This window comes from Phocoena phocoena, chromosome 4, assembly GCF_963924675.1.
Source record: "Phocoena phocoena chromosome 4, mPhoPho1.1, whole genome shotgun sequence".
Taxonomy (NCBI): domain Eukaryota; kingdom Metazoa; phylum Chordata; class Mammalia; order Artiodactyla; family Phocoenidae; genus Phocoena; species Phocoena phocoena.
The window spans coordinates 87,769,487-87,794,888 of NC_089222.1; the positions used below are offsets into that span (position 1 = coordinate 87,769,487).

At 38.8% G+C, this 25,402-nt stretch overlaps 1 protein-coding gene across 2 annotated transcripts in view; it reads right to left on the bottom strand.

Moving 5' to 3' along the window:
• Positions 1–25,402, bottom strand: part of PHLDB2 (pleckstrin homology like domain family B member 2) — a 103,844-nt gene that overhangs the window by 35,739 nt on the left and 42,703 nt on the right. The window contains exons 3-5 of one of the 2 annotated variants that reach the window (XM_065876058.1): positions 17,364–17,507; positions 16,230–16,367; positions 4,142–4,270 (exon numbers count right to left, since the gene is read on the bottom strand). In XM_065876058.1, the coding sequence (XP_065732130.1) occupies positions 4,142–4,270; positions 16,230–16,367; positions 17,364–17,507 (411 nt within the window). The remainder of the gene's footprint in view (positions 1–4,141; positions 4,271–16,229; positions 16,368–17,363; positions 17,508–25,402) is intronic. The other variant, XM_065876060.1, reaches the window with a different exon arrangement.

Genomic DNA, 25,402 nt, shown 5'->3' on the forward strand with positions numbered 1-25,402 from the left:
GGCTCTTAGCACTACATGGGTAAAAGTGCCAGGGCATTTTTTTCAACTGACACATTAAAAAGAGTTGGATAAATAAACATATGATAAATTAGATCTATATCAGTATTTAAACACACCACCCCTTCCCCTGGTTTTTATATAAGTGATAAACTTATATATAAGTCTTCTAATGAAATGGAATATTTTTCTATCTTCTGGAATGAGTTTATTCTGGGGATGATTCACAGAAGGACTATGTGCTACCATGAAATTACAACCAACACTATAGCAACAAGATTATTATGTCAACACAGACAGTGTATTCTCAAAGCCTAAGAACAGGAAAAACAATTTGAAAAACATATTCAGCATTCCTTAAAGCTCCTTTATATTTTAACTGGCCAAATGTAAAGTGGTCTTGGTTTCAAGTAACTGGGTGACATTTCAAGTTTATCAGACATTTCATGCTTATAACTTCTACAGGAATTAATGAATGTGGACCAAATCTAGTCACTGCTAAAGGAACTGAGACATAACACTAGTGTTATGTCTTGAAACAAAGTATCTGTAGTCTTAAAACATCAGTGATATGTTTATTCATACAGGCCTCCATACTCAAGTTTTTAAGGTTTTTCAATTAAACTTGGTTTGCAGCTAAAGCTTATTGAGATAAAAACTTGAATAGGCTTTTTTTTTTTTTTTAGTTTATAAAGAATCTTCATTCAAAGTGGGCATATGGCTCACAATATATACACTATGCTAGTCAGTGGCTTACTCCACATCTGGTTATTGTGCAACATATGCTATTTTAACCACATGAAGGTCACAGAGCCATTAATTTATTTGTAGTAAATATTTAAACCACTACATGAAAATAATAGCACACTAGGCAGGAAAGTTGAAAATTAAAGCTTAGCTCAGCACTCAGATTCCTCTGGTGTAATCATCTGATCAAGTTATCTAAACCATTAAAACGTGTGTATATAAACTTACACTGTGAAGGAAAAACAACTTGGGAGGGGAAAAACTTTTACAAGATTTTAGATAAGAATAAGAATTCAAGAGATGGAATTTGGGGGCAGGAGTAGTTTAATTGAGCACAGAATAATATATACAGGAAGCTCAAAGTCAAGTGTATGACCAGTTGAGTGAAAATTTTCACTAAACTTCTCCACTAAAAGAACATGACAAATCTCTACTGGCTGGCAAGTTCAAAGGCCAGGCGTGAAAGGAAATAAGACAGCTGTGCTAAAGAAAATTCAAGGGAATTCCTTTTTTCCTTCCGATAACTTTTGAGAATGTATATGGCAGAAGTTTACATGTACAACTTTATGTTTTCTTTGCCTAGCAGAGGAACAGAAAGAAGAGACTAGACGTGGAATGGCCAGGAGAGATTACAGGAATAATCTTATGACAGCTCAAGGTCAATATTGAAAGCAAATTTAAATGGAGCTTAGGGTTTGTTACTATTTCTCCATCTTATGTGCTACAGTCAAACACTGTTTTGCATACTTTTGGAATTTGGAAAAAGACAATGGAAATCATGTAGTACGATCTTCTCATTTTATACATGAGGATATTGAGGCCCACAGAGGTTGAATGACTTGTCCAAGGTTCAAGGATAAACTCATTGTAGAGCTAGTGAGAAAAAAAAAAAAGGCTAATTGTAGATATCACTGAACAGAATTGTTTAAAAATCAAGAGACCGAAATCAACCATTCAGCTGAGTAAATACCAAAACACCACAATGCTATCCTAGCCAGTCCTCTCCAGCAGATGCAAGGCTCAATTTTCTTCAGGGTTTTTTTCTCACACTACTTGTATCCCAGGGAACAATTCGATTGGTGAGCCCGTTATCAACTACATTAAACCATGGGCCATGAAATCAACATCGGATGAAAACTGTATTCTGCTTTAAAGCAATGATTTAGGGGTCAGAAGCCCAGTCATAAATCCATAGTGCTGCATGGAAAAAAATCATTCTACAGTTTCGGCTTAAGTATTTGAGACAGGATACAGTTTAAGAAAATGATTTTCTTCCTATTCATGTATTTTCTATTTTGTCTGACTTGCTGTCTAATGAAGTTACTTGTAATAAAATCAACTTTATTGAATCTAGCTGAAATGCCTTGGGGAAAGCTTTGTAATGAAGTGCTATTCTGAAGTGTTCAAAGTCTGAAGGGAAATGAGTTGTGATAAGACAGGAAGTTCCAGTATGAATGGACTTCTCATGAAATAAGTGAACTTTTTACTGATTAAGCCAAAGGACTGGTGAAGAGTTATTTTGGTCATCATCCTTCCCTGGAAAACAGAATTAGTAGTTCTCTTAGTATCAGGTGAACAGAAGCTAGCACGCACCAGTTTTCTCTCCTAAGGAAAGGGGTTTTATGATAAGAATTTTGCACTCTGCTTGGAAAGGAAGAGGAAGGAGTCTTTGCCTTCAGTTAGTGGAATAGGCTGTCTGTATCATTTCCTTTCCTCGTTTGTAGTCAAAATTCTTGGAACATATACAAATTTATGAGTTACCCTATAGAATCTAACAGATTAAGCAAATTAAGTAATTTGTAACTACTTAATTACAAAATTACAAGTAATTATTCATATCATGCTGACTCCAGGTTATTAACAGAATATATCAATTTTTATTTGAAGCAATATTTATGAAGAATACAAACAATAACTGGATAACTAAAGGAAGGGAAGAACAAAATACATAAACCATGCTTCTGACTCTACATAAAGCATTATGGTGACTATGTAAAATCTTTAGCAATAAGGCAAGTTGAAAAACAGTAAACAAATATAAAAAAGTCAGTTTCCCAATCTCTTTTGTGAACTGGCATAAACACAAAAAAATTACAAGCTAAAATAATTTTACAAATACTATTCTTTTTCCAATCATTTTTTATCTTAAGACTTTCAGAGCCTTGGGACACTGAGGGACAGGAAGTTTTATCTTCTTATAGCAAATTAAGCTGTACACAATAAAATGAGTAAAGGGGAAGAAATATTTTTGAAACTTTTTTTGATCCAACATTGTAAAAAATTAAAAATATTAGAACCGTTACACTGTCGTTTCACCTGTCTGTACTGGGTACTCTTTCTTCAACCTGTACAATACACTGAAAAGTTTCAACTGTAATTTTTCATAACCTAATGATACTCAGAGATATCAAACATATTTGTATTCAGGGTCATCTTAAACATTTTCAGGGGTGTGCTATCTTAACTGACTTTTTCCCAGTTGCCCAAGAAGGTACAGACATAGCAATATGAATAAAACTAGTCTTCTTTCCTACTCATGTGGAAGCATAAGTTGCTGTTGACTTAGGACTAATTACTATTAGGCTCCTTTAGAGGTCCAAGACTGTTCACGACTGCCTCTCCAGAGTTACAGTCTGTCTGGACTGCTGTTTAGAGCAAATAACGCAGCTGTCAAGTGGCTATGAAATATCAAGCGGCCTTGCTAGTGTCTGCAAAACTATCTACCTAGGAAGATAAGTATCGAAGTCGTTTCAACACTGCCAACATTAAAGATCGAAGAATAACCTGATAAAGTTCAACTAGAAGATCTATGCTTCACGAAGTTTTAAAAAATATGAAGCTTGTGTGAGAAAATGTTGAATGCCCTGCATCTTGGGTCTTGTTTGATTGTTGTGATCATGCTAATGAGTTCAAGGTCACTAAGAAGAAGAAAGGAAAAGAAAAACAAAATGATGAGTGGTGGTGGGGAGCAAATCAGAGAATAGAAGAATTTGTGGACAGGAGTATAAAATCAAGAGGAGGAAAAAAAAAAGAAACATTCGAGGGCAAACAGGACTCAAGATGCAGCAGAGAACAGGATGCAGGGAAAGACATCAGCCGATTTAAACTCTACAGTCTTGTTGGTTACATGTCAGTAATAGCTCTCTTTTGTTACAAAAAAGGACTTGGGAAATGTTTTTGCATTATTAATGAGGCAAAGGATTCCAACAAAGAATTTTTCAACTGATTAGCATGGAATATATATGGTCAGCATGCATATTTCTATTTAAAACGTATCTAATGACCAGAATTTATGCAAATTTATGCTATGTGAAGGAGGAAGTCATAGGTAAGTGGAACTTAATTGAAAAAAACAAAAAAACAGAAAACAACTAGCACATTCCTGTTTGCTACTGACCCTCTTCAGTTGTTGTTGCAACTGTTCCCTCATGGACTCAGGACAATTGTCCAGCTGGGTCTTCTGCTCGGAGTAAAGCTCCTGAAGCCTCTCTAGTTTTTCCCTTTCAGCATCAAGCTTTACCTTCTCCTGAAGTTCAGAAATCAGAAAATAGAAGAATAGAGATTACCTTCACACCCCAAGCAGTCGTTAGTGAACATTTCCCAAGGATAACACAAACAAGCAAGCACACACAAACTCCAGACATCCTATGAATGTAGAAACATATCTTGTTAGTGACTAGGATAAGGGGGTATAAGTGGAAGTAAGGACAAGGGGCCCCGTTTCTACATTCTCCAAACCCAGTCCACTCCATCGGGTATTGGCAACGACCCCTGTCCTTCCTTCCTCCCTTCCTTCCTGCCACCACGTTACAAAAGCAGGGGAAGCAACGGTCATATTGGTCAATGGTCAACAAAGAACAAAAGAAATGCCAACCGAATTCCCAAGATAGCCCTGCAAAGAGTCACTCGGCAGGGAACCAGACAAAGGATAGGGGGCCTTTACCTCAAGCACTGTCAGAGTCCAGTTTGCTGAAGGCATGTGTTAAGGAAGCTTTGGCAATTATTGAAATTTTGTTCTCAGGTTAGAGGCACATTAGGTGCACAAGTTGATACCCTGGTCATGTGGAACAGTTCTAGCTCTTTGGCAAACTTCAGAGCTTAAGCAATTAGAAAATCTGCTGCCTGGGAGAGCGTCTAATTCAGACACTGAGAGAGCCAGTAAAAATGCAAGACTGACAAAGCAGCAAGAGGAAGGCATATTAGACAGCTCAGATGCACCAAAGGTGTGACATTTACTGTGGAGATAAGGACTTTCCTACAATGACTGACATAAAAAATAATCAAAACATGGACCGTGGAAAAAAAAGAAAGGGTCAGAGAATAGAAGAAAGGAGACGATAACACTAAATCCCTCCCAAGTCACACACTCCAAAGTGACCCTGGACATTCTCCAGGGTATAACAGGCAAATACTATAATACAGTATCACACGGTCTTCCAAGGCCACCTCGTAAACTGAGAAACAAAACTTCAATGCGTTTAGTGCCAGTTTTCCCATCTTATGTTCCGTTTACGATGCTCTGAACCCTTGAAGTAAATTTCAGACCTAATTCTCTCCTTGTGTAACAGTCTCAACCTAAACTGAAGCATTTTAGTGGAATGGAAGCACCACCACCCTTTGACCCCTTCAATAAGCAAAATATTTACCATCACCTGACTTTCTTATGTTCACTATTGATTTGGTAGAAATAAAACTGGCTTCTAAGCATATCACAGAAAAAATTTTTTAAAGGATGAAGATTTGAAGTAGCCCTATAAATTTATACTACTCTCATTTCTTCATCCAAATGGTCATGATTTCCTATGTAAACATATACATAGATTCTTTATAAAAGATGTTCGAGTTTAAGTCTAAAACTATATGACATCAATACTTACACAAGTACACTTGAATCTCCACTTTTGACTTACATTTTAAAATGTCAAGGGCATTTTAGAAATGTATATTTTGATTTAGAAGCACTTTTTTTTCTCAAAATGATTACATCTAGAAGTGAGAAAACTGAGAATCCTACTCCATATATCAACCTAAAAACGATTCTACATCTTAGAATTTAGCAGACAGTAACAAAAGTTTCCTAAAAGAGAATTCCCTGGTGGTCCAGCGGTTACAGCTTGGCGCTTTCACTGCTAAAGGCCCAGGTTCAATCCCTCGTCAGGGAATTAGGATCCCACAAGCTATGTGGCCAAACAAAAAAAAAAAAAGAGGAAAGAAAGAAAGTTTCCTCAGTCTTTACTGTGAAGTGTGCTCACTCTGCACAGCTGCTGTGTAGGAGTGAGAAAAAGTGATGGCATCATTCACAGAATAAAGGATTCTCAAGTGTTACCTCACAGTAAAATTGAATATACTAGTGCCAGTTAGATTTAGTCTTTAGCTTCAGAATTAATAATTTTTTTCCCTTAATAAAACCAACAATACAGAATACCTGTTGTCTTTGGCTAAGAAAATGTGTTATTTCCCTTGCGTGCAGATCTAAGGTTGCCCTATTACACAGCAAAAGAATTTTGTCCACAAAGAGTTCTATTTCTAGGTGTTGTATCACCAGAATTTGCAGCCATTCTAGTTTCAAACAGAAAGTTAAATAAATAAGAAAACTATTCATTCCAATCAAATAGCAAAGATGCAAAGCCTTAAAATTTAAAATAATATTTTATAGAAAACACTGATACGATATTTAATAATATGGAAAGGCACTGGCCTAAAACACAGGTCTCAACTCGGAAGAAATAACCAAACTATTCCTCTGATGCTCTCAATTTTTAAATTGCTAATAATAAGCACAAATAAACAACTAATAAAAAGTACCTTACGTTTACATAGTGCCTTCCTTCTGAGGTGCTCAAAACGTTTTGCAATTCCATACAAGGGGGCAGTTAGAACCATTATGCAAGCAGACACCATCAGGACCTTCTGCAGCTTCTCTGTGGTTTATTTGTAATTCTGTGACCACTACCTGGGTCTCAGAGTGACAGCTCAGTGGGGCCGAAGCTAGGGCAAAGGAAGTGAGGGGAAGGATGAAAGAGGGACTAGTGGCAGATGGGCCCGGCCATATACCACACGGGGCCACAGATGTGATATCACTCCTACAAGAGCCAAAAGTAGACCACCTCTGAGCCAGAAAGAAATTAATATACCTCTCTTCTATTTACTGTCCAGGAAGTTTTCAAAGAAAAATTAGCTCTAGGCAAGCAGCTAATTAGAGCTGAAAGGATCACCTTCTACAGCGAAGGTAAGATAGTTGGACAAATTAGATGACATTCCAGGGTTCAGGGATTCTAGCTTTTTACATGTAAAATATGAACACTGGGTGTTATTCTCTTCCCCCCAGATTTAAATTAAAGTCACTTATTCTAACTACTATAGGCATAGCAATATTTTCCAAACATCAAATTGGTTGATGTTTTTTCTTAGGATTTTTTCTTAGGATTCATAAATTTGGTTTCAGGAAATAAATGAATTAAAATGCATTTTTAATATATTTTTTCTTAGGATTTTTTCTTAGGATTCATAAATTTGGTTTCAGGAAATAAATGAATTAAAATGCATTTTTAATATATTTAACAAATTTAACTTTGTGGAAAGAATAAGATTATAAGGAATCGGAACACTCCAGGAAGATCCAGATGTAAAGGGTGTATTTATAAAACAAAGACCAGAACATGACTTCCCTAGAAACACAGACACCTCCATCATTCTCGAATTGACTTGTCCTCTCTTGATGGGCCAGCAAAAATCCAGTTGGGTCACAAGTTCATTGCAAGATTCTGTCTATTTTGCATATTTAAGACTGAGGTTTCTGGGAATTCCCTGGCGGTCCAGTGGTTAGGACTCCACACTTTCACTGCTGAGGAGGGTTCAATCCCTGGTCGGGGAACTAAGATCCCGCAAACTATGTAGCATGGCCAAAAAAGAAAAGAAAAGACTGATGTTCCTAAAGTGTATATAACGCCAAAGGTAAATTTTTCACCAGCAAATGAAAGTAAAAAGCAGTATATAAAATTGGGCCTACATCTACTTCCATGGTGAGTTGTTCATTCACTCAATGAATAAATATTTATAAGGGGAATAGGACAGAGAAACGAGGTAACTTGATCACCGTCCTCATGAAGTGGTTCTTAGCCCTGAACACATTAGAATAAGCTGGGTGAGCTTTTAAATATACTATTTCCCAGGCCTCCACTTAGAAATCTAGGGGGTATAAGGCTAGGGAACAAGCTTTTTAAAAATCTCTCCAGGTGTTCTCATATGCAATCAGAATCACTGATTTAGCCACCCAGAATAATGTGAGAGGCAAAGGCAAAATTAATTACAATTTGATTTTTGTAATGAAGACATAGGACATTAATACAGAATCTACCAAAACTTGAAGACATTTGGCCTTAGCACCTTTCCTTCATAGTATAAAAGTCCTCTCTTACAGGTAACACCCCAAATGTAAAATTTTTACTTTTAGATTAAATGCCTCAAGTAAACCAAAAGAAAAAAAGAACTGTGAGATTCCAATATCAAATATGCTTTCAGAGAGGAATGATTCATTTCACTTTCAGGGGCAGAACCACTTGCTTCTAATCATACAGATGATCAGGAGTGGTTATAAATTTACCCTAAATAATTTGAACATGTACACAAGAACTGCCAATAATCTTGAATAAACTTAATAATCTAAGGCTTTCTCAGGACCACTGATTTCGCCAGATCCGTGGTTAAAAGACAGTAATAAATTTTCTCCTTTTTTTTTTTGAAGAATGCTCCTTTATTCATCTTATGAAGTCTATATAATTTTTTTAACATCTTTATTGGGGTATAATTGCTTTACAACGGTGTGTTAGTTTCTGCTTTATAACAAAGTGAATCAGTTATACATACACATATGTTCCCATATCTCTTCCCCCTTGCGTCTCCCTCCCTCCCACCCTCCCTATCCCACCCCTCCAGGCGGTCACAAAGCACCGAGCTGATCTCCCTGTGCTATGCGGCTGCTTCCCACCAGCTATCTACCCTATGTTTGGTAGTGTATATATGTCCATGCCTCTCTCTCGCCCTGTCACAGCTCACCCTTCCCCCTCCCCATATCCCCAAGTCCGTTCTCTAGTAGGTCTGTGTCTTTATTTCTGTCTTACCCCTAGGCTCTTCATGACATTTTTTTTTCTTAAATTCCATATATATGCGTTAGCATACGGTATTTGTCTTTCTCTTTCTGACTTACTTCACTCTGTATGACAGACTCTAGGTCTATCCACATCATTACAAATAGCTCAATTTTGTTTCTTTTTATGGCTGAGTAATATAATAATAAATTTTCTTTAAGCTGTATTCTCGAAGGAACGAACTGAAATTTAACTTGCTGGCTCTATCTGAATTCCAATACGACACAAAAAATTTCTGAATACCTATAAAAAATAATTTAACTAATATTTGGTAAGCAGATGGTTCAAGGTTACCCTGAAAAGATGCATACTTCATTAGTTTATAGGGTTGCCAGATAAAATAGAGGATACACAGTTAAACGTGAATTTAAGATGAACAACAAATGATTTTTTTAATGTAAGTATGTCTTAAATAATGCATGGGACATAATTATACCAAAAAATTATTCTCTTTATTTGAAATTTAAATTTAACCAAGCATCCTATACATTTTTTCCTAATTTGGCAGCCTCATTAGCTTGCTAAATATTTTCTTAAAAATTAAGATACATCTTTATAATTTCCAAACTGTACAGCATAGACTCCAGCACGCACTAGGTACTCAGGCCATGTTTATTGAAACGCTGGGTCAAGTTTGGAATTGATGCAGTGATATGTTAAAATTCATAGTACCTAAGCCATCATTTTTAAGGGTAGCCCATCCAAAGTCCTCTCCATACACCCTGAGAGTCCCCTTCCTTCCAGTTGCTGAGCCCTGTGGGGTGGTTTGAGAGGCAGGCATCCTCAGAGGTTCAACATTAGGCAATTGTTTTAGACCCAAAATCACTTATCTGAAATTCTTAAGGCCAGATGTGTTCTAGATTTCAGAATATTCTGCATTTGATAGAGGTAACACAGTTCATATAGCATATACTGTATGGCATTTCCACTGAGGTTTGGGGCAAAACCCTGTAATCAAACATGTTTCTGTGTCTGCAGCTACTTATGAATATTCATATTGAGTGTGAATATCAGTCCAAGTCAGGTTTTGAAACCAACTAAGTTTTGGTGCCAACCTTATGAAAAGTTTTTTTCCTCTACAAAACTTTTCAGAATTGCAGAGGAAAGATTACGGACCTGTGTCCCCAGACGGTTATTGCTGAAAACCCATTCTCTGCCTGCCTCTAAAGAGGCACATTTTTATGTTACTTTCCTAGGCTTTTTTTTTACCATTGACTTTGACTTTTTAATTGCACAGTTGATGGATGTTTAGTGTAGAAAACATTGGAAAATCAGAACACTAAGGATTTACATAATCAAACAACCACCAGAAAAAAATCACACTAATCTAGAACCCTGTTGATTTAATCCCCAAATCCCATGATATATTTCCACTTCCTCTAACCAGGGAGCTAACTTTGAAATGTAAGAAAGAGGCACGGGAAGGGCTGGGTCCCTTCTGAACACTGCCTGTGACTTGGCAAAGACTCTGCACTCAAGAGGCATTAACATTTTGCTGAGGAATTCTGGGCAGGCTCTGTTTCTTCCCCTGGCTCTGAAGGAAAGATGGGGAGGAAGTAACAGGTACTCTGGCAAGATAATAATGGAGAATACAATTTAACCACTTAAGACACAAAGCTATATGCTTATTACAGAAAAATTAGTCAACTAATTCAAGATTTCACCCAGGAACGTGTTGCATGGCGAAGAATGATTTAAACTTCAGCTCACACCTTTAAGTGTGTTCAGCTATAAAAGTGTGCAGACAGGTATAGCTTACAAAATATCACAACCTATCTGTGTGAGGACAGATCCTTAAACAGAAGGATGGTTTGAGCTTTGTGATCACCGTCTAGGTGATGGAAAGACTCTTCAACAATACTAGGTAAGCAGAGCCTTTCCTTAACCATTTTATTTAATTTCAGTACAGCTAACTTTTCATTGTCATATGCTAAGGAGCAGGAATGAGACAGATAATCCAAAAATAGAGGAACTGAAAAACTATTTTTAGTTCTGAATTTTTTATGTAGTCAGAAATAGACAAAGACAGAAGGAAAATGTACATAAACAAATGCAGGAACACTTTCATACTTTTCAGCAGTTGCCCCAAATCAGGCTTTGCCTTGGAGAGGGGAAGTGCAGGGGGAGGGAAGCCGCTTCCAGTTTTTGCCCAAACTGAGCTTCATGGTTCTGGTGGCTTCCCCACCCCCAGTCACCAAGCCCACCAACCTAAAACAGTCTACCAGCACAGAGGTTAACAAGTCTCTCTCCTTTCTCTTGCCCTAAGAAAACACTATGGATTATTGTTTACTGGTTCAAATAAACATCCCCTCTGGGTTTATGTTCGAGTCTGATAGTTTTTTTTTTTTTTTGCGGTACGCAGGCCTCTCACTGTTGTGGTCTCTCCCGTTGTGGAGCACAGGCTCCGGACGCGCAGGCTCAGCAGCCATGGCTCACAAGCCCAGCCGCTCCGCGGCACGTGGGATCTTCCCGGACCGGGGCACGAACCCGCGTCCCCTGCATCGGCAGGCGGACTCTCAACCACTGCACCACCAGGGAGGGAAGCCCCCCGATACTTCTATTTGTTTAGGGTTTATAAGTTCATAGAGATTCTATTTGTGATGTGGCTACCGTCTGAGAACACAACAGGCAGGTGGCATTTAGCTCAGAGCCTCATGGAAACAGGTGCACTGATGTTCCTGACAGTGGTCCCCATAAGGACGGTGAAAGGTCAGCGCAGGGAGCCACTGCAAAAATGTTCAACAAATACACAATTAAATACACAGTCTATATTTTATGTTGTATATGTAATTATGTCTATAGTTTATATTTTATATGGTAGCATACAATAAATAGTGGTCACCTATGAAATACATTAATTTATACTAAATATGTAAAATAGAATGATAGCTCCCAAATCAGCTAAAAGAAACAATGTTAAAGACTGGTCTTGAGAGCCAAGGAAACAATGTCATTAACTTCACACCAGGATTTGAACTCTGAGGTGCTGCCGAACTTTCTTCCTATGGCTCCAGGCCTTGTCTCCAAAAAATGAGGGCCAGGCTTACAGGATGTGCTATTGACATCTGAATTGGAGCTTCCCCAACAGGGATATCTTTTCAGGTTTTGGTTTTCTCATTCCACAGTTTATATCTGACAGCAGCAACAGGTGTATGGAAAAGGAAACGAGATCCAAAAGGGCAAAGGGCATTTCCCTCTTCTGTCTTACGCTCTGGCTCGACGGGCAGCGTGATTACAAGCCCCTGGCATGAGCACTTGGACAGACCACCCCAGCTGTCCTGAAACTTGGCTGCACGTAGCTCTCAGGCAGGTGTTTGGCTCAGTGTTTCTGTTCAGACCCAGCCAGGACTCACTGTTAGCAGGAGATCCAAGTACCATATTCCCGAAGAACATTGGGCTGTATTCTGGCACCTATTATGAGCTGGATAAACAGTGGATAACAGTGCCTGCCTCTATTTCACAGGCTAGGGAGGGAAATAAATATCTAACAAGCCCAAAACAAACATAAATTATAAAATGTGATTTGTAAAAGGACTGAAAGAACAACCGAGAGAATGTAATCTGAGCTGGAAAGGGCTAGTAGGGTTTTTCTGAAAAACTAACACTGAACTTAAGCGCTGAAAGACAGGCAACCGACAAGGCATGGAATATAGGAAAGGGAATTCCAGGCAGGGCACGCTGGTCTGCCAGGGACCTTGGCAGGGGTGGAGGGTGGGATGGATCTTTAAACAAACAGAAGGAAGGCCGCCATGAGAGTGGTGTGAAGAGGGGGAGAAAGGTGATAGAAAGGGTCAGGACAGGTACGGAGTTTAGATTTATATAAAATACAGGGGAACAAAAACCAGAGTGATATGACCTAATTTAAATTTTAAAAGAAAAATCACTCTGGTTGCTGTGAAGCAAACAGACTGAAGGGAAGTAAATGGAAATGGAACTCAAAAGGAAATTTTGATGATTTAGAAGAGAATGCTATTAGGGGAGATGCGGAGAAGTTAGAGTAATTGAAAAATAGCTTTGTAACCAATTAGAAGTGGGGGTGATAGAGAAAGCAGTATCAAGATCTACTTCCAGGTTTCTGTTTGGACATATAGGTGGATAGAGATGCTATGTCCTGGTGGGAAAACTAGAGGAAGAACAGGATCAGAGGCAGGGGAAGTGTATGGAAGGCCAGGGGAGGGATGGGATCAAGAGTTCGGTTACATCGTGTTCAGCTGGAAATACCTGAGAAATATCTCAGTGGAGATATCAGGTAGGCTACAGGATATGAGTCAGAAGTACAGAATAGGGTTGTGGGCTAAAGACATACATTTGGCAGTCACCAGCATGTACATGTTATTTGAAGCCATGGCTATAAAAGAATGTGAGAACATAAGAGAAGAGAGTTCTCAACAAGAGATGGTAGATGTTAACCAGAAATATTGTGGTGACCATTTCACAATGTATACAAATATCGAATCGTGTTGTACGCCTGAAACTAATATAATATTATATGTTAATTACACCTCAATTTTAAAAAAAAGTAAATGATTCAAAGCATATATCTTAATTCAGACCAATGAAAGCAAGCAGAACTTTTCTGTGGACTTCTGGGGAAGTCTGAGCTTGCTTCAAAAAAAAAAGAAGAAGAAGGTTCAGATCAGAGACACTGTAACAACTGGCTGGATAAAGCAGAGGAAGAAGGAATGGGAACTCGGGTGGAAAAGTCAGAGAGATAAGTAAGAGAAAGAGAAGGAAAACCAGAGGAGTGTGGTACACGAAGGCAAAGGGGTGGGGGAGGGGAAGTGTGTGGTACACGAAGGCAAAGGGGTGGGGGAGGGGAAGTGTCAAGGAAAAGACTTGTCCCTTGTCTTGAATTCTGCTCAGGAGTCTGCTCATAAGAGGGCTGAAAAGCACCCAGTGGGTGGGTTAGGCAGCACCAGGGCTTTTAGTGGTCTTAACAGGAGCAAATCTGATGGAGTAGTGGAACAAGAATGGGAGGAATGGGGAACTAAGCAGGAGAACACACAGTATACTGAGAAAACTGTTTGAAAAGCTTGGCTATGCTGAAGAGAAACTAGCTAAGGCAGGTGCTGGAAGGAACTTTATTTTTAAATAACAATAATTTAAAAAAATAATAATATTGGCATACTGACAGTACAGGTCCAGTAAAGAGGGAGAGGCTGGGGGGAGTTCAGAACAGAAGGACTGTAAACCTCTAGATGGTGGGACGGTACCCTGAGCACATCCAAAGGGACTGGTATTTGAGGAGAAGAGAGCCTTCCTTAGTTGTGAATATGAGATGCTCTAATTTCTCAGTGAAGTAGGTGGTGAGATCATCTCAGAGCCAGGGGAATGAAAGTGGACTAGAAGTTTGAACAGAGCGAAAGTATGAAATAGCCGTGCTATAAAATGGTAGAATAACTTTACTTGAGAAACAGAGAGATGTTGCCAAGCAGTAATGGGTCTCTATTTGAGTTTGGTTGTCAAGAATATGCAGTAACATCATCCAGCTCAGTCTGCTTTCACTTCCCTCATTCTCCTCTGGAATCCCTCACCCAAAGCCAGTTTTTGCCATTTTTCATATCATGTGATGACAGACGATAATCCCACCTTCCGAGACCAACTAATCCCCTAACAGCTGCATGAGCTGATTCTATACTTCAAGCCCCCAGCGTCCTCTCTCCTATGCACAGCCTCTATCAAGCCACCAAAACAATAATAGGAAGGATGGAAGTAGCCTCCTCCTTGCTTGTTTCCACTCATGTTCCTGGAGTTCTGACTCTACCTTACTTAGGTCTGGAGAATATAACACAACTGTGCCTGGGAAGTGAAATTTAGCATTGACTCAACCTGCTTCACTTTTGTGTAGAATATGATGCTAATGACAGGTAGACAAATAGAATTTATAGGTCATGTCATATGAGGGCTACACAAAGATAAACAACTACATGGATGGGGAAGGCAGACAGGTTCACAGGGAACCTGAGACCCCATTCCTATGTCCCGCGAGCTTTCCAGTATGACATAAATAGTAAAATACTAGTAAGCACCAAAACAAAAACATCTGATGCCTCCAATGAAAGTTTCTTGCTGTATCAGTGCGGAAACTTTGAAAACCATGATCCTCCTGTACAGCAGAACTAGACAAGCAATCCTTCGATGTGGTTTTCAGCTTTTAAAGAAAAATAGAACTATTACCCAAATGGATTCTTTACTATTTCAAAGTCTAGAGCTCGAAGGCACATACATAAAATTTAATATGAAAAAGATGTGCATTTAAATCTTGGTAAGCAGGCAACCAAGATATTGATATGTAGCTTTTAATCTGACTTCAATTTCTGACAATATCTTTTTGAGCTCATTCTCTGGCACCAAGATCAAATGCAAACAAAGAGAAGCCTAAAAAGGAAGCCACACTGAGCAGAAATCCTTTCCACATATTACCACTGGAGTTTACTCAAACTGAATTTCTTTTCTTTTTCTCAGCTTAGTGGAGAACGTGAGGAGCAAGAAAGGAATGTGTTCAAGCTCACTAGTTTTTCTTTCTCAAACTGGAATTTTAACTTTTAATTTAGGCTTAGTTCAGTTGTAACTAACTCAGAATTTGAGAGGAGAGTAAGTGAAATATTTTCCGCAAAAAACAGACAAGCAGAAAAACAAAAAACCCAACTACCACCCCGAATTCTAAAAACTGCAAGTAATTCTTCATACTCCCTAGGAGGTATCGGCTAACATTCAGGTTGTGGCCTGAATGTGTAAGCGTTTCAAAAATATTCTTTTCCAAAATAAGTGTCAGCTGTGTTTCACAGTTTTCACTCAGCAGTGTGTGAGGATCCCCTGAAAACTGCAGTGCATTTGTCAAAGAGCAGTGCACTTGCATTGAAGCCAATGGCAAGGCGAGACAGATGAAATGCATGGTTCCCATTCATCGTTTTAATAAACAGAAAAATGAAAAGAAATGAGGCAACCATATTTGAATATGTTTAAGCCACCCTTACAGGGCAATGCTGGAAAGAAGTTCCAAAGTACTAAAATGATTCTTTAAAAACAAAGCAGCATCAGAAGAGCAGAAAGCCTGATTGGAAAAAAGCAATTCACTCAGCTCAAGCGGAAAAAGCTGCCACGAATACTGGCTCAAAAACTAAACAGGCTCTACTATCTCAGCATCAGCTGCTCTGCACCTGACAGTTCTTAATTTGCAACTACTTACCTCATCTTAAGACTTTTTTCCAGTGCCGCTGTCTCCAGGAACATGACACACAAATCCAAATCCATGGCGATTCATACAACATTTAAATTCAATCAAATGGAAGCACCATTTTGCCCATAAAATTTGTATCAAATATAATTTTCTTTTACCTTGGTCTTTTCACCAACAATGTTCTTTTCCAGTTCTGCTATTTTCCGGTTTAGATGATCCAAAATCTCCTTCTCTTTCATAAGTTCAGTTGTTTCTGATTTTTGTTCTCCATCCAAGAGAGCACATTCCATATCCAACTGAGGACACAAAACAAAGCTCAGAGGTGTTTCACCTTCAGAGAAATTTTCAGCTGCCCCCTTTAGAGGTGTATTTTTAACAGCTACAAATTGCAAAAAGTATTACCATTATCAGTCAGATTATGGAGCCCAGAAAACACTCCAGAGAACCCATGTGAGACTCAGGATTCCTATATGAGAAAGTGGAGAGGCCAGAATATATTTGCTAAGAACACTAGTTATCTTCTCATTTAATTTTTCTATGATAACCCCTTTTCTGCTTACTTCTCAAGGATATTTTGCCTACTCGCTTAGATTCAAGCTCAAGTGTGAACCATCTTGGGAGCAGCCACGTCTCTGTTTGTCCCTAGAGCATGGGAAATGAAAATTATACTCGGCCCAGCACGCAAGCGCTGCATTCCTAGCAATGCCAGCAGGAGGGGCTCCCCAGGGTCTATGCATAAGATGACAGGTGAGCAGTCCCCTTCCACACATGGGCTGACTGCATCATCCGTGAGTACAGACATGCAGATCCTTCTTAGGCAGAGTTAGCTGCTTCTTCTCATTCCATGGAGGTATTAAAAAATTGCCCCTTTCTTTAATTATGTAAATCCCCCCATAGTGCCAAGATGATACCCAACTCATACTTAACATGCTCAGAAAATGTCTGTTGGATTTGAACTTAAACATCTAAATACATGGTACCTCAGCTGACAGACCTTGAAGCAGCTCAGAAAGCATACACTAGTTAAGACAAAGTCGGTTATATATGACGCACATTAAAAATGGCTTCATATGTTCACCTCATTGGATGAAAAAAAAAAAACCCAGAAAGAAACATTAAAAAAGGCATTTCTACCCCACATACGTACCCATTTTACACAGCTACAAATCGCTGGTGTTGACCTCTATGTATTCTGCCCCCCAAGGCCTGTGCCCTAATAGGCATTGATATATTTAAGCTAAAGGAAAGAAAGAAAAATGAGAGAGGGTAATAAGTGAACTTGTGGTTTATACCTCTCTGGAAGATTCCTCCATCTGGTCATTTATATCTTTGATTTTTTGTTCAAGTTCCTCGAGGTTGTTCAGAATTGCTATCCGGGACTCTTCCATCACAGTCAATTCCTGAATCCTTTGTTCTTCACTTATACCCTCTGGGGTCTGTGATTAATCAACACAGAAAAGGGCTAGTCACACTTCAATTCCAGAATTTCCCAGTTAATAAACCAGTCACAAGTCTAGCGTTTCACAGTCTGTGTCTATTTGGATTCTATAATAAAAGCATCCTTGTGATTGTTTATTTGGAACTCTGCATTTTCCCATAGACCCTCAGTACATAGGGGCTTAGTTTACCTCCTACAAACCAACTTCAGTGTACAAATTCGCGTCCTTTTAAAGCCGAAATAACTAAGAGGTTATACAGAGGAGGAAGTTGTGGTCCACAGAGATTGTCAGGACTTCTCTCAGGTTATAGACAAAGTTCAGCAGAGCAGAGAACTAGAATCTGGACTAGACTTTCAACAACCTCCTCAGGGATGTCTCTTGGGCACGCTGCTACCTTCATCATAAGCTCCATACTCTCTCCCGTCTCCAAGTGAGTACATCTCCTACCACAGTCTCTAGAATCTCTGTTGGGTCCCACTGCTAGGGTTATCTGCAAATGAGCAAGCACTCTTATTTATTTCCTTTCCAACACAAGGTGGAGAAGAGGGACATGGCATTTGGCCTCACCTCACTGAAATGTTTCCCAAAGTTAATAACCAGGACAACACAAGGCTTTATTACTTTAGTGACCCCCCAAATGATTTAAAGCTACACACTTAATATTACTTCATGTTTCAATTTTTGCATTAGCACACCACTTATCGGTCTTTATCCTATGTAATGATTAAGACACTAACTGGGACAATGCACTTTTGTGACATGAAATAGGACACTAGCCATTATTCATAAAATTATTTCATGGAAAAACTGAGATCCTTAACAAGGAATGAGAAAGTCAGGAAAGAAATTAAGTGAGAGAGGGCATACTTATACCCCAAACAAAGTTATGACAAATGCCCGGGAAAGAAAGGAACATTTAGATGATACACACAGCCGAAATATGACTACCAATTATTTTAAGAAGAGAATACAGTGAATTGAAAACAGCTTCTTCTCTTAAGAATTTCAGGCTAGTCGTTTTGGATATCACCTCGTGGAGACCAGTCTTTCTGTAAGTGAAGGGGCACCCGTCTTGGTATATTATTTATTTAATTTTATCTCTCTTTGAAAAAGAAGTAATTTCTTTACACCAGTAAGTCAATAATTATATAATTTCACAATTGGAAATTGGAAACAGCAGCCTAGTTAAGTAAATTATTGAACATTCCTCACTAACCACCGAAAAGAATATTCAAATTAACTAAAGAAACCATTAACATTTTGTGTTCCTTACTAAATTCATTTAGTGTTTAACAATCCTAAAAATTACTGTAACACGATAGGCACCATGTTGGGTTCTTTATTCTTTATTCATATTCTTTATTCTTTACCCTACTTCGCTGCTCCTGAAGATTAAACCATTGAGAAGTCAAGTATCTCAGGTTGACTAGAACAAAGGTATGCAGGCCTTCCAAGCCTTGACATTTAGCTTTTGTTTGTTTTTTTGTTTGTTTGTTTGTTGACATTTAGCTTTTAAATTGTCATCTTAATTCCAATATCTTATGAACTAGTAAAACAACTGCTGACCTTTCTTCACATACAATGAATCTCATTGTCCTAATGCTTGGGTGCCTGTTTTAGGGCATGAGGAATGCCTACAACAGTGAATGGCATTCCTAAATCACTGACAAGTAATCCTAGCAGGAAAGCTTCAAGAAGGCCAGTATCCTGTCCGGTCAACATTTCATATTAGGTTTCAACTTCCAGCATGGTTTAAAAATATTCCTCTCATTGGTGGAAGCAAAGCATCAAAAGAAAACAAAAACTGAACAATCTGCAAAACTATAAAGATAGATAATAGTGGCAATTATAAGTATCTGTACAGCTCAAAGTTTCTAGAAAATTTATCACAATAGGTATGTTTAATAATAAACCACCTGAGAGTCTGTAGCAATAAATGTTATCTAGGCAATGACTGTTTTTTTATTGTTAAGTTGTTTATAAAAAGCAAAATCTTCAAGAGGCATTCTAAACTCTGGTTTGTAATAGACTGGGATGAGGATACTGTAATATCATTTATATCCAAACAAAAAAACAATAGAGAGCCAAGGGTGTAGTAGTCACTGAATAGCTTTAGTTTATGGTGACAGAGAAAAGTGAAATTTTGATCTATCCGGGTTTTTTTTTTTTAAATAGTAATGTATAGGGTACTACTGAGAGTGACGTGTTTTAATGAAAGCACATATATGTGCATCCCCAAATATTCTGTCTTTGAGGTAACTTGATACACACACACACAGAAAGGGGAGACAGTAGGGACAAGACAGTTTGCATCAACCTTTTTTCTTTTTCTTTGCAGATTTCTTCTTAGAAACCTCTTGCAACCAGAGAAGTTTACGAGTGTGAGGGCTTTCCACTGCAGACAGAATGATTACTCAAGAAGAGAAGAGTGGAAAAGTTTTCATCACAAGGGAAAAAAACATTTTTTGGCAAACACATGAGGTGATGGATGTTAACTAAATTTATTGCAGTAATCATTTTGCAAAATATGTAAGTCAAGTCATTGGGTTGTACCCCTTAAATTTATACACTGCTGTATGTCAATTATATCTCAGTAAAACTGCAAGGGAAAAAAAAAAGAGAAGAGTGAGGTATTCTAGGCTTTCACCTCAGGTGGTGGTAGACAGGTTCACAAAAGCCAATTAAAATGAGCGTATTTCCAAGGTCATCTACATCTTTAAGTCTTAGGTAAAGCAAAGTCTAGAATGGTAAATCTCAGGCTTCCTAAATATCATTAACATCTTTGTTTCATTAAACCAGCTTAGAGTGTTTTTCACATTCCTCTCTTCTCCATTAATCCTACGAACACTGGACTTTGTTAAGTAACTAATCCAGTGAGCAGATTACTCAAAGAAGAAGAGCATCTAAAACAAATAATCAGGACTTCTTTTTCTTTTTTAAGATTCTTCCGTCTTCTGTCTCGAGGTAACATATGTCTGTCTTCAAAGAGTAATAAATGAAAAACCCATTGCCTCTCAACTGCACTCTGTCTAAGCTGCCGTGTGGTACCCAGAGGTGCCCTTGATGTTCCCTGTGTCTAAGGGAGGCACAGTCTTCTATTGCGTGCCACAGGGGAGCTGCTCCAAGCTTCAAAGGCCTCCTATTTCACAAAAGCATACCGGAGCAATGAAAAACATCTGTCATGATCCACTCATTTACACCCAACAGCTTTCTTGTCAAAGCCCTCTTCAGGAGGAAACCTATTTCCCAAAAGTTAGATCTTAGAGCACACAGCTCACCACTTCAGCAAAAATCTGGTAGATCTCTGTGAAGGAAGAAAGGAAAAGAATTTAACACAAAAAGGCAGTGCAGAAAGCCCAATAGCTGATGACAACGGCTCAAATGTTCAAATGATGGGTCATTTACTTTGCCTGAAACCAACAACTTTTGATTTCTACCCCAGATCCTAGTTTCTAACAGTTGCAACTTTCTGGCAAGAGGGACAGATGTCCTATCGGAATTACTCTCCCTTGAGAATAAGTAAGGTAAACCTGGTCATTAGAAGAAAGAAGAATTGAACAGTCCAGAGTCCTGATGAATACAATGGGAGAACTCCATAGGTAGATAAGGATTTCTGACTAGGAACATTCAGTCAGAAAGTCCTGTTGCAGCCAAACAAACAAAAATAAAACCAAAGGACACAAATCTCCCTGAATAATACTCCCTGTGATAAACCACCTGCAGAATTTAGTATGATAACATCTTTCTCTTAAAGAATCAGTATGTGTCCTCTTATAACAAAAATCTAATTAATGTACCTTTTTAAATTTTTGGCTCTTCGGGCATGACTGCCAAGAAATTTAATGGTCAGGGTTACTTAAATAAATTAATAAATCTAATTTATCTTTCAATAAATAAATTCTTGTGACTATGGTACCTGCTTTTTCTCTTATTTACTGTTTTTGGTGTTCAGACTTTATTCTAATAAAATTGATGTCTTTTATTATAAGGTCTCTTAAGTCCTTTCTAGAAAACGGGTAGGGGAATAATTTCTTTTTATTTCATAGAAAAAAACTTTCTTAACCTGTGTGAAAAATATAGCACCAAAAGATCTTCCCTGAACTCCTTTTAAGAAATCCTCAAATTTGGAAGACACTTTTAGATCAGCAAACAACTGGAAAACTAAGTAATGATTATGACTACATATAAATGTCCTATACATTGAAAAAAAATCATTAATAAAGCCAAGGGGAAGACAAATCATGATAAAAGACTAATTTCCTTACCACAAATAGCTCCTACTACTGAATAAAAACAAGACAAAACATTTTTAAAAAATGGGTGAAGAGGAAGACAAGGGAGATCAAGATGGCAGAGCAGGAGGACGCTGAGCTCACCTCCCTGACGAGCACATCAAGAATACTTCTAGTGGGAAGACATGGAGTTCGCATCTCCCCACAACTAGGGTGCCTGCCGGTTGCTGGTGGAGGACCTCAACGCCCAAGGAGATGGGAGGAACACCTGAGCGACTGGGTAGGACATGGGGGGAGTGAGGGGGGAGGAGAAGTGGAGGCTGGACAGGATCGGTGCCCCTGAGGGGTGGCTGGGAGGGGGGACGGGTTCCCACTCCTGGAGGGACCCTCAGGGGCTTGGAGGACCAGGGGGAGCACACCTAGCGTTTCCCCAGCCCAGTCGGGCCCCAGGAAGCCTGCGGGGCTCTCGGGCCAGGTCCTCCACCTTCTGAGGCCCCCTCCGGGCTGCGCTGGTCCTAGTGGGGTAGGAGGGAAGTGGGGGGAGAAGAGGAGAGGTGGATGGGAGGGGGCCTTAGGGATCAGAGGACCAAGGGAAGCACACAAGGCATTTCCCCCACCCTTTCAGCCTCAGGAAGCCTGTTGGGGTTCCAGGTCTGGTCCCCTGCCTTCTGGGGTCCTTTCCTGCCGTGTGACTCCTAGGAGCATAGGAGGGAGAGGGAGAAGAAGAGAGGCCAATGGGGAGGGGCCCTCCGGGATTGGAAGATGAGGGGGGAATGTGCCTAGTGTTACCCCTGCCTACTCGGGCCCAGTGAGCCTGCTGTGGTCCTGGACCTGGTCTTACAACCTCCAAGGCCAGAGGCACCCCTGGGCCCCTCCTGCTGAGCCTAAGCCCCACCCCTCCCCAGGGCCTTTTCGGGCCCTGTGGGTCTTAGGCATATGCCCTGCCCACTGCCTAAACCTCGACCCCCACAGCTAAGGCCTTTCCTTTTTTTTTTCTCCTCTTTTTTACTATTGTGCTCTGTTTTACATTCAGGTTGTTGTTTCATCTATATTTTTATCTTTTCATTCTTCCTAACATATTTGTTACTTTTCTAATCTTATTTTACTTTTTATTCTTTGTTATTGTTCTCCTTTTTTTCCTTGTTCTTTTTTTTTTTTTCCTGCCCCACACAGTTTGTGGGATCTTGGTTCATGAGCCGGGGGTAGGGCCAGAGCTCCAGCAGTGGGAGCACCGAGTACAAACCACTGGACTAACAGAGAACCTCAGATTCCAGGGAATATTCATCTGAGTGAGGTCTCCCAGAGATCCTCATCTTGGCACCAAGTCCCAGTTCTACCTACCAGCCTACAAACTCAGTGCTGGAAGCCTCAGGCCAAACAACCAGTAAGACAGGAACACAATCCTACCCCTCAAAAAAATGAGACGACACAAAAAATATGTCACAGATGAAGGAGCAAAGTAAAAACCTAAAAGACCAAATAAATGAAGAGAAAATAGGCAACCTACCTGAAAAAGAATTCAGAGTAATGATAGTAAAGATGATCCAGAATCTCAGAAATAGAATGGAGGCATGGATTGAGAAAATATAAGAAATGTTTCACAAAGATCTAGAGAAATAAAGAGCAAACAAAGAGTGATGAACAATACAATAACTGAAATGAAAAATACACTAGAAGGAATCAATAACAGAATAACTGAGGCAGAAAAACGAATAAGTGAACTGGAAGACAAACTGCTGGAAATAACTGCCAAGGAGCAGAATAAAGAAAGAATGAAAAGAATTTAAGACAATCTCAGAGAACTCTGGGACAACACTAAATGCGCCAACATTCGAATTATAGGGTCCCAGAAGAAGAAGAGAAAAAGAAAGGGTCTGAGAAAATATTTGAAGAGATTACAGTGGAAAACTTCCCTAACATGGGAAAGGAAATAGTCAATCAAGTCCAGGAAGCACAGAGAGTCCCATATAGGATAAACCCTAGGAGAAATACATCAAGACACATATTAATCGAACAAAAAAAAATTAAACTCAAAGAAAAAATTTTAAAAGCATCAAGGGAAAAGCAAAAAATAACATACAAAGGAATCCTCATGAGGTTATCAGCTGATTTTTCAGCAGAAACTCTTCAGGCCAGAAGGAAGTGGCAGGATATAGTTTAAGTGATGAAAGAGAAAAACCTACAAATGACTCTACCCAGCAAAGATCTCATTCAGATTCGATGGAAAAATCAAAAGCTTTTCAGACACGCAAAAGCTAAGAGAATTCAGCACCACAAAATCAGCTTTACACCAAATGCTAAAGGAACTTCTCTAGGCAGGAAACACAAGAAAAGAAAAAGACCCACAAAAATAAACCCCAAACAATTAAGAAAATGGTAATAGGAACATACTATCGATAATAACCTTGAATGTAAATGGATTAAATGCTCCAAACCAAAGACACAGACTGGATGAATGGATACAAAAACAAGACCCATATATATGCTGTCTACAAGAGACCCACTTCAGACCTAGGGACACTTATAGACTGAAAGTGAGGGGATGGAAATAGATATTCCATGCAAATGGAAATCAAAAGAAAGCTGGAGTAGCAATTCTCATATCAGACAAAATAGACTTTAAAATAAAGACTATTACAAGAGACAAAGAAGGACACTACTTAATGATCAAGGGATCTATCCAAGAAGAAGACATAACAATTATATATATTTATGTACCCAACATAGGAGCACCTCAATACATAAGGCAAATACTAACAGCCATAAAAGGAGAAATCGACAGTAACACAATAATAGTAGGGGACTTTAATACCTCACTTACACCAATGGACAGATCATCCAAACAGAAAATGAATAAGGAAACACAAGCTTCAAAGACACAATAGACCAGATAGATTTAATCGATATTTATAGGACACTCCATCCAAAAACAACAGAATACACTTTCTTCTCAAGTGCACATGGAACATACTCAAGGATAGATCACATCTTGGGTCACAAATCAAGCCTCGGAAAATTTAAGAAAATTGAAATCATATCAAGCATCTTTTCTGACCACAATGCTATGAGATTGGAAATCAATTACAGGAAAAAAACTAAGAAACACAAATACATGGAGGCTAACGGTGTGCTACTAAATTACCAAGAGATCACTGAAGAAATCAAAGAAGACATTAAAAAATACATAGAAACAAATGACAACAAAAACATGATGACCCAAAACCTATGTGACGCAGCAAAAGCAGTTCTAAGAGGGAAGTTTATAGCCATTCAATCTCACTTTAAGAAGCAAGAAAAATCTCAAATAAACAATCTAACCTTACACCTAAAGCAACTAAGGAAAGAAGAACAAAGAAAACCCAAAGTCAGTAGAAGGCAAGAAATCATAAAGATCAAAACAGAAATAAATGAAATAGAAACGAAGAAAACAATAGCAAAGATCAATAAAACTAAAAGTTGGTTCTTTGAGAAGATAAACAAAATTGATAAACCTTTAGCCAGACACATCAAGAAAAAAAGGGAGAGGACTCAAATCAATAAAATTAGATATGAAAAGGGAGAAATCACAACTGACACTGCAGAAATACAAAGGATTACAAGAGACTACTACAAACAATTCTATGCCAATAAAATGGACAATCACAAAGAAAAGGACAAACT